The sequence below is a fragment of the Oculina patagonica genome, unplaced genomic scaffold (assembly GCF_052425735.1).
Source record: "Oculina patagonica isolate OP01 unplaced genomic scaffold, crgOcupat unplaced626, whole genome shotgun sequence".
NCBI lineage: Eukaryota > Metazoa > Cnidaria > Anthozoa > Scleractinia > Oculinidae > Oculina > Oculina patagonica.
Window position 1 is genome coordinate 1 of NW_027558500.1, and position 10225 is coordinate 10225.

Here is a 10225-nt window from a genome sequence, read left to right on the forward strand (position 1 = left end):
GTATTTAAGCAATAAGACAGTTTGTGGAAGGGGGGGGGGGGGTCAGTGCTTTAAATGGGGGGAGGCAATACATGGGAATTCGAAGTCACACACCGTAAAATTACCATAATATTTATCCCTGCTCTTATTTCGGTTCAAAAGTATTCTTCTTGGGAGAAGTGGGATTAATTTCAGGAAGGTCAATTTTCGCGTAGAATTTTGCGTTTGAGAAATAGTTTTTACGTGGTTGGGATTTAGCGTCTGATAAAGATTAGATGTACATAAGAATACTGCGTAGTAAAACTCTCAAAACACAAAATAAACTCTACATACATCCAGTGAACACCAAACGTCCCTAAAACATGATATACATGCAACAATGTATAAAACAAAATTACGCCCGCAGTAGGAGAGAAATCGCCAACGATTAAATACATGTATGAGCCCATATACGAGACATTGTACATTCCTTTTATAAACTTTAACGAACCTCCCTAAATGACTGACGAGTTTTACGGTAAGGTGTAAGCCGTCCGCCTGCCAAAGTCACTCGACCAGTATTTTGAACGCTCATTTGGTTGAATGTTATCCCGGTGTTGCTCAGAATACTTTGTAAAGACTGACTGTCTGGTTGAAAGTCAAATGCGTCATTCTCCGAAACTGAAAAGACAAAAGATAGTTTAAGATTCATATCCTTGTACACGGTAATTGACTTGATATAAGCAAAGGATGCCGTTCATAGGTAATCTGTGCACTGTATAAAGCCGTCAATAATAGGCCCATCTATCTGCGAAACCCTTATTACCATAGAAGCACCCCCTTCTATCTTTCCTTATTGACTTAGTAAAGTCCTGTTAGAACATTGTACTTTAAGTTGAAACAGCTTATAAGTTCGAAAGTTTGACAGAAGAGAATAAGTGATAAGGGAGAGGAGCGACAGGGAAAATAGAACCCCTTCCTTCCATTTAATTCTCTCTCCTCTCCAATCTCCCCCTTACCCCCCTACCCCCCCCCCCCTACCCCCCCTCCCCAAAAAAAAGAAAAGAACTCAGGATTTTCGTGGATTCTCTTGTATAGGTCGCGAGAGGCGAAACCGTCACAAATTGTTGGCCCAGCTACACACAAACGTGAGTCTGTTTGCAGGCTACAGAACATTGAGGGTAAGTAAGAACTGCTCGTAATCTAAACTGAAGAATCAAGGTTGAGAAATTGACACCAACTAGACTTCACTTATTTGAGTATCAAACTTTTATAGGTCGATACAGTTTTTCTAAGGTTGTAATAACACTGAAAATGATTCAGTTCCTTTGGACATCTTTTACGGTGAGAACACAAAAACCGTGAACACTTTCATCATAGTTTGAAAAAGGAAGTGGAGGAAATAGTTGACAAATTATTTACGAAAAATAACCTGCTGGCTCCATCTCTGTCATTTGTTTATACTTCCTGCAATTTGGTTATCATTCGACGGTTTTCTGCAGAAATTTACATATGCAAGATAGGGTAAAGTGTTCACGGTGTTTTGGTTCACACTGTAAGGCTTTTGTAGGCCAATTCCAATTCACCTTTTGCCTCTGAAGTGTCAAAACGACTTTTCGTGCGAAACCCTTTACACGAAAACAGTTTGACTTGCACATTGATTTTTTGCCAAATCAAACTCATTTTTGTATTAAAACTTTGCATAAGGACTCAGAAATGAGAATTTTTTAATCTCAAATATTGTTACCTTCGTCTGCCCAGGCTACTTGTTTCTTTGTACAAGAGACAGCCTGGGACCTACAAGCAGGCGCCACATCAACATTACGCGGTGTCAGCGGAGACACAACAGGCTGAGTAGTACTTGGTGTACGCCAAAGCTTAGAGACTGAACTTGACGCTCCCGCAGTATGTTGGGGCGGTGGTCCTGTGTAGTAAATTGAAGTTCTCTTCAGGATCCCGTCAGCAGGCTGAATGGCCAGCTCTGGTCTGCTGTGAAAGATGAAATTTCCAAGTACACTGTCACTAAGGAATGTGATGTTGATCCATCATCAAAATTGAGTTGTATTCAAAAAAGTTTCTCCTTCGCTATTGACTTGATACATGTAACTTAAAAATATACTAGTGGTAACCACAGGTTAAAAAGTGCGGGCCTTCGCACATAGACAAGGTACCGGTAGGCAGTGCCGATAAATTAATGACTGAAATGATAAAATGAACAAAAGACAATTATTCTGAGTAACGCGTCACGCAAGGATTTTTGCGGTGCAGTGTGAATTGAGATGTGATTTTTCTCAGTCGGTAAACTCGCTATGTTGTAAGTGTTATAACGAATTTCTCGACAATAACCGTTGTTGGAATCATTCGCTTTCCCGTAATTTATCTGTGTCGATAAATAAATGATAAAATGGACAAAAGACAATTATTCCGAGTAACGGGAATGCATGTTAATAATTTTGCTTATTGCCGCGAACCGATCAAAGTTATCTTTTGCCGGATTGTCGATTTGGGAATTGTAATCGAGCACGCGGTGTGAACTGATCGGGATGTGAATTTTTCTCAGTCGGTTAACTCGCTATGTTGTCAGTGTTATAACGAATTTCTCGACAATAAGCAACACATAACGCCTTCCATGTGACAGAAGGTTTAGATCTTATGTGACAAGCTGTTGTGAGATTAACTTATTTTTCGCATTCGTTCTTGGAGAACAGATTTTTCTCTTCCGGTGTTACGACAAACTGTCGTGATTGACACATTTTCGCATTCCGATCGTGCTTAGTGGAAGAACAAAAATTTTCAACTTCCGCTTCTCTTTTCGGTTTATAAACGTGGCGCGCACGCGTAAAACGCAATCCGCTGGTCACTGTCAAGATTAGGGTTGCGGGCCACTTGATACATGTAACTTAAAAATATAAAAGTAATTACATGTAATTCTACTAAAAACCTAATTGTTGATCAGAGTGCAAAAACCATATAATACCCTATTTTTGACCAAAACGGCTTGAAAACCATACCTTTTTGCACCACTCAAAGCTACATGTATAAAGTTCATGTAAGGGAGTAGTAATTAAGTAGTAATTAAACAAAAGTACCTTGAAGGAATTGCTGCAATTGTTGCTCGACTGGTGACTCGGAGATCTTCATCCTGAAAAATTAACATTGGCAAATGAGCAGAGACCTTCAAGATGTAAAGTGACATGCACCAGAGGGAAAAAAAGTAAAATTAAAAAAAATATTTTTATAACCATAGTCGAAAGAGTAATTTTTCAATCATGTGTTGCAAAACAAAAACCAATTGAAAGTAATCACTGGCCAATCACAAAGGACAGGAGACAACCCAGCAAACCGATAAAAATGATATTACCTGTGAACGCACGCGCTAAAAACATGTTTTCAAATGACATCAAACCTCACCGTTTCCGATGTCAAACTTTGAAGTTTAGCAGACCGTAACAGCAACTTTCGCGCCAAAAGTTCAACACATTCCGGTTTCGAAATGGCGGAAAGATTAGTTATAGACACTTCTTCTGAGAAACTGATGCTGATCTGTTTCGATATGCATACACAGGTTCACTTGAATCATTTCTAGTGTAAAGTTTCGCCTGTACGCAGTGTTAATGGTGAGTATTTAGAGTGCAAAAGTTCACGTTACGGTCTGCTAAACTTCAAAGTTTGACACCTGAAACGCAGACGTTTGTCGTCATTTGAAAACATGTTCTTAGCGCGTACAATCACAGGTAGATGCAATCGACGGTAATTTTATACATGCAGAAGGCATGAAATGCAAAACATGTATGCCAACAAGTCACAGATGGTTTTGGACATCTATTACCATTTCTGATTGGTCAAGAAAAAATAGTGCAAGATATTTTTTTTGACCAATCACACCTTTGGGTCACATGAATGTACAAGCAGCAAAGCCCCTTGAATGAGTCAGTGAGCGAAACAAGCCAGCTTTACTCTGTAGTTTTTGTTTTAATTGAGAAGAAAATTATTATATCAAATACTCATTAGACAGGGTCTCATCGGCTATCCAAACACCTCAAATTTCATCAAAAATACTTCACTGCGCATCATACTTTAAACTCTCTTCTCTGTGTTTGAATATTCCAATGAAACACTGCCTCTCGTGTTTGATATAATACATCAAACATGTCCATGAATGCATATGTAAATTTTATGACACCTTAATTCCTGTGTCACTCAAAATTCCTTTTAAGGCTGTGCTGTCTATCTCAAAGTCGTCATCATCTGAAACATTTTCTTCTTCGTCTTCACTGTTGTAAGCGTAAGGTCTTTTAAACTTCTGAGATGGTTTGTTGTTTTCCGCGAGCTTGAAGGGCTCAACCTGAAAATAATGACCAGTGCAAACAATGTTCATGGTACTGCATGTACAGTACATGTAAGCTGTAGGATTGCAAATTGCTGTTACACTGTCCTGAAACTTACATGTATTGCAGGATATACAGAACAGTCATGGTTTACAAGCATCATTGTAAATTTACAGGCATAAAATAATGATTTATTATTCTGCTTGTAGGCTAGCGGCTCATTACTGACAGCAGAGTCTTTACTTACAAATCTGCGAGGCAGCGAGGCAAGGCAGAAAGGCATGTGAGGAAGAAATCCCTACTCCAAATAAAAAGGCTAAAGGCAAGCTTAGTAGGTACTAAGTTACATGTAACTGTAGGCTAACCAAAGTACATGTACACGTACTACAGTGCATGTAGGCTTATCAGAATGGATCACACGCCTCGATGCCTCGCACTTTGTGACGACCCACTACAGCAAGGCCTCTACTTTCTTTCTTCCTTCTTCTGTACATGTACACTTCATTCTCGTCCCCAGAGCCGCTTGTCCCTCTTAGCCAGCTGAGCGTGCCTGGGGCACAAGGAACAAGTGGCTCTGGGGACACATGATTTGATTGGCTGAATTTGAACAAAGGGAGTTTAAAATCTAGCCTATCATTACTCAAATCAACCATCTTAAATTCTCGTATAACAAAGGGATTTTAAAACGGTTGATTTGATTTTTAAAAATTTAAATCTCTTTTGTTAAGATCTAGCCAATCAAATCATGTGTCCCCAGAACCACTTGTTTCTCCTGCCCCTGCAGGCACGCTCAGCCGGCGAAGAGGGACAAGTGACTCTAGGGACAATAATAATAATAAACTTATATTGCGCAAGTATCAATCAAGACGAGAATGATGTGCACTTGTCTACATGTTGCCACTGATGAATATTATATATAAATATTCTTCTCCTTTGATGGAATATGCCTAATATGTAAGTCCATCACAGCTGGTTACCCCTGAGTAATTATTAATTATTTTGAATGTTAAGCTTTCCAGCAATTTGATATTACAGCAACCATAAACAAAATCATTGCTCTTACTGTTGTGTTTTTCTTTTTGGAAACTGCTTTTCCCTGAAAAAAAATAATGATGAAAATGAATAACAGTTAAGGCTTCATTTTGTTCAACTTCTTACTAACTCACAAATTGTTTTCTATAGTTTTCATACAATTTTAGAATGTACATGTATGTGTGTACATATAACATCAACAGGACATTGTTGTCAAGAAAAACTTGCTGTGTTTCTAATGGTAACTTACATGTATCAGGCATAGGAAAACATCATGTAATGAGTAAGGCCTCTCGGAATAAGAGAACTTTTCTGATTGCTAATTTCGGCCCAAATTAATGTCAGTTTTAATTGACAACCGTTTGATTGACTAATTTAAATCCAAAATGGCCTCAGCTTTATTTGAAGCAGTTTGAGGTAATGTTTAATAAATGAGCAGCAGTGTTTTATCAAGTTTATTAAGGCCTAGGGAATATTTTGTCAGTCACTCAGTCCAATTTAATGACTTTAAAGGTGCAGAGAAAAAAATTACCGGTAAGTTAAGTGATTATATTATTAATATCTAGCCGTTTAAATTAACAATTATAAAACTTCTCAATGAAACAATTTTTCAACTGACCTTGGAAAGCTGGTCTTCCCATTTTCTATGAAGTTTCCTGAAGTCTGGAGCTTGCTTTACCTTGCTAGACTTGTTGTTGATTTGGGTTAAAGGATCTACCTTCTACAAAACCAAAAAAATTATTACCATTAATAGCAACTGAGAAAGATACAAGTCACGTATTAATTATTATCTAACTCTGCTTTGTGGACTACAAATAACATGCAAAAGCTAGTGTTTTTATCTGACAGGCAAGCACATGTACATGTACAGTGTAGTACATTGAGAATAGAAAAAGTGCATGTTGAACCATACCCTAAACCGAAAGGGTTGCTGGTACAATCATAAACATCATGAAAGAATGCAATTTAATAACTTTGTTATGCTACGATATTTAAATCAAAATAAGATCACTCCATGCTACAATCATGTGACTTGTAGCACGGCTAGTCATGAGCATACATGTACAGTATATATAATGTTTACATTCACAGAACTTGTTATGTGTGCTTAGTACCGGCAAACTGGTTTTTCCTTTGTTCTCTCTTTCCTCCGCAGAGGCTCTTTCAGTTGAGGGGGAAAGGCAAAAAACACAAAAAATGGAAAAAGGGGGAGCGCAGTGGATGTTGAGAAAGGCAGTGTCCCCTGTGCGCTTTTGTTGCTATTCTCCCGAGGCTCCACACCAAGGGAACAACCAAGTGTAAAATAAAACCACAACATAATAAATAATAAGTTCAACCTACTGGATCAGTGTTTTCTTTTCCTTTTGCTCCTTTCTTTTGGAGTACTGGAATAGAACTGGAAATTAAATCAACACCATTATGATTGGATCTACATAAATTATTGAGTGCAATGAAACTTAAGTTTGCATAATTTAATAAAAATAATAAAACTTATTATTAATAAATCTTTAACAAGGAGGCCTCCAATTACTGAAAGTGGTTTCCGGGAGGGTCCTCTAAAAATGAAAATCTATAAATTGACACTAAAAATTAAAAATTAAAATCAGCAATCTAAAAATGTTAAAAACAATTAAATTATTAACTAGGATAGAGAAAAACCAATTTGCCTCTTAGTTACAGATTCCCTCTCATACCTCTTTCCTGAGTTTAGCGTAGCATGTGACACTGTCTTCCTTTTTGCTTTAAAGCAAGAAAAACATTTTTATATAGGATTTATTTGTCAACATCAGCAGACCATTTTTGATGTCAAAATCCCTACCCTGGGAGAGCTTCATGATGTCAAATTCCCATGGGTTGCCCCCCCCCCTGGGGCTTATCACTGACAGATGCATCAAGTAGCTTACAGAACTCTGGTGGTTGCCAGCTTGTTTAAATAAAATCTGGTTTCACGGGGTGGTCATGTAATTTAAGGTGGCTGAACCGTTTCCGCACGCCCTTTGGATTTAATGCTGATGCAAGTCGGATTGCACGTGCTAAAGGTTTTGTTAAAAACAAAATTTAAAATAATGCTGCATGTGTGCAGTCTACCAAAAAAGTTGCAATCAGGCAAGTTTCCAGAAAGGTTGATTTCTAATGAACAATGTACAGTGTAGTACTTGTAAAATTTATTTAAAAAACCCCACCATTGGTAACATTTTATTTTCACCACCAAACAGCTCAACATTGTAGGGTTTCTAAAATCTTTCTGCCATTTCTCCAGTGCCCACTCCCAATGTTCTTCTAAACCAACTATATTTGAAAAAAATTCTCCATTTGCATGTACAAATGTTTGACACATACCTTCCCTAACTTTGCTTGTGCTGGGCTTGATTGAAGTGGCTTTCCCTTTGAGAGAAGCTCTGATATATATTTAAAAAAAAACACACACATAAGAAATTATTTTATACAATTTACACCAGTACTATATTATTTACCGGTAATTTTCATGATTTGATTGATAGCATAAGCGTACATGTAAGCACATTGAGGATTTTAAATGCACAATAAGAGCCTTATAAGTAGCCTGCAAATGAAGACAGATTTCTGCCTATTGTTCACACTGCTGAAAAATGCTATCAGCCATTAGAAATGAGCACAGTGCTTATTAAATTTTAGGTGATGTTACACGGGACAATTTTAATCCCAACAACCATTGTTGCAGCAACAGTATGTTGCAAGAGAAGCAGACAATTTTTAATGCAACATGGCAGGTGCAATCAGCTATGGCAGCAAATTGCATCAAAAGTCGACAGTGAAGGTGTTACACAAACCAACTCCAACAAATTTTGGGCAACAATGTTTCCGGTATTTGAATCACTTTTAAATTCCTGCAACATGTAAATCTTCCGGAGCTCTCGCAACTCAAAATCACATGGAATAAAGTGGTTAAATTATGAATATTGGTTATTAATTGAAGTTCTTCACGAGTCACGAAAAACATTTGGATCACGGGTAACGAAGAGTAAATTGTCATCACGTTCCCAGAAAATTAAATCAGTTAATCACGCATCACAAAAATACCCCTGTACGACCCTCTACAAAAGAGCCCTTGGGCACCCTGTAATAATTATTCTAAGAGCAGCTTTGGTTGCCGTAACAAAAATTAATGCGGCGTTCAAAATCTTCCAAAATACCACGTTATACGAAGTTGATTTTTAAAGAAATATTGTTGCATTAAAAACTGTCTTTAAAAATCATCCCGTGTAACATCACCTTTAGAAATTCTGATGAACATTAAATAAAAGGAATACACGTCAACTGTCAAATCTTGTGCTTGTGCTTTTATATTTCACGCCCATTCCCACTTGTGAAATAATCACAGGCACAGCCACATGCACAAGAAAAAGGAACGTTTCTTTGCACTGAGCTTATGCTTGTGCTTATTTCATCGATGCCACTAGCCCTGCACTAGCGCTCTTGTGTTTATTCTTGTCATGGTTATCTTACAAGACAGTAAGTGTTTTCCCTTCTTTTTTCTTTTCAATTAGATGTTTATATGTGCAAACTTATTTGATGAAGAGTTAATTAATTTTCAGTCCAGTGTAAAAGAGAAGAGTGATCAGGGAAAGCTTATTTAACGAATACGTCTAGTCACGAATATACGAATTGATGTACATGAAATTTCATAAATTCAAGTCAATTTCGTCTGCTGATTATATTGTTGTGCGTAATTTACAACCAAACTGAAGACTTTTTTCATCGATCGATGTTTGGGTATGTCAACGGAAAATTAAACAACTGAAATTTACGCTTTGGATTGCCTGGAGCTACTACAAAATTAAACCAAAACAGTAAGTTATAATTATTGTCCGTGCAGAGTAGAGGGAAATCTAAAAAGCTAGTGTCTGCGTTCTTCTAGTACAGTATGTTGCCCTATTTCCCGGACACCCCTATTTCCGGACACTTCGACTTAAAATTTTCGTATATCGTCGTAACAATAAAATTAAGTTAAACAAAAGGTTCAGAAGACTAAGCGATTAGTCTGCTTTCGTTTGCTCTTTTTTCGGCCGAGCTGCGCTCCGTTTAGAGGGGAAAATTCAAGTTTTCGTGGAGGTAGGTAAAATTTTTTTCTTCGTAAATCCGATTTTTACAGCGCGTCAAACTACATCATTTCAATAAAGCGCTCTGCTCTCGCAAAGTGCGCGATATATTATATTTATTTATATATTAAAGTAAAGGTAAAAGGACTAGGTTTATCAGCATATAATAAATTTTCAGTTTTCGCTCTTAATTTCCGAGCACGGTCACCAAAGAGTTAAGTTGAATTTTTGATGAGGTGTGCCTAATTCCGGACGCATACCTACAGCAAACTTGTTTACCTATTTGAAAACAATTTTATGGAATAGGTCTTGAAAAACAAGCATTTTTGTAACTGTCTGTGCTGTATTAAAGCTTCGATACCTGTTTTGGTATTGATTAATCTTCCTTGGCGAACTTCGTTTCAAGTGGCCGAAACATTCGCTGAACATTGTTTATGTCAATGGCCTGATCATTTCCTCGCTAAAATTGAAAGAAAAATGCTTTAAATTTTGCCTGAAAGACAATTTTTCAAAAGAATAATCCTTTATTCAGCCCTAATGACTTATATTTTGCCATGATCGGGAATAATATTTCCGAGAGAAAGGGAGTATTTTCCTCGTAACGATCGTCCGGAATTAGGGCAACTCGTCCGGAATTAGGGCACCGAATTTGACCAACTCTTTCCATGATTACAAAGAAGCCAAATATATTTAGAAGATAAAACTCCACGACCTACTTACCAGCAGTGGAAGCTACATTGTGAGTAAGTTTCAGCTCGTAAGTGCTGTTTTGAAGTAAGATATTACGGTAAGTGCAAAAAGTGTCCGGTAATAGGGCAACATACTGTA

The 10225-nt window shown here is 37.4% G+C and overlaps 1 protein-coding gene across 1 annotated transcript; it reads right to left on the reverse strand.

Moving 5' to 3' along the window:
• Positions 1–469: 469 nt before the first annotated feature.
• On the reverse strand, positions 470–7717 carry LOC144641033 (uncharacterized; the record flags this gene model as incomplete). Its single annotated transcript, XM_078500093.1, has 9 exons — positions 470–639; positions 1706–1947; positions 3048–3100; positions 4142–4303; positions 5350–5382; positions 5938–6039; positions 6660–6714; positions 7013–7058; positions 7659–7717. Coding segments are annotated over 9 exons (922 nt in total), but the record flags the coding sequence as incomplete, so codon positions are not given.
• Positions 7718–10225: the final 2508 nt, after the last annotated feature.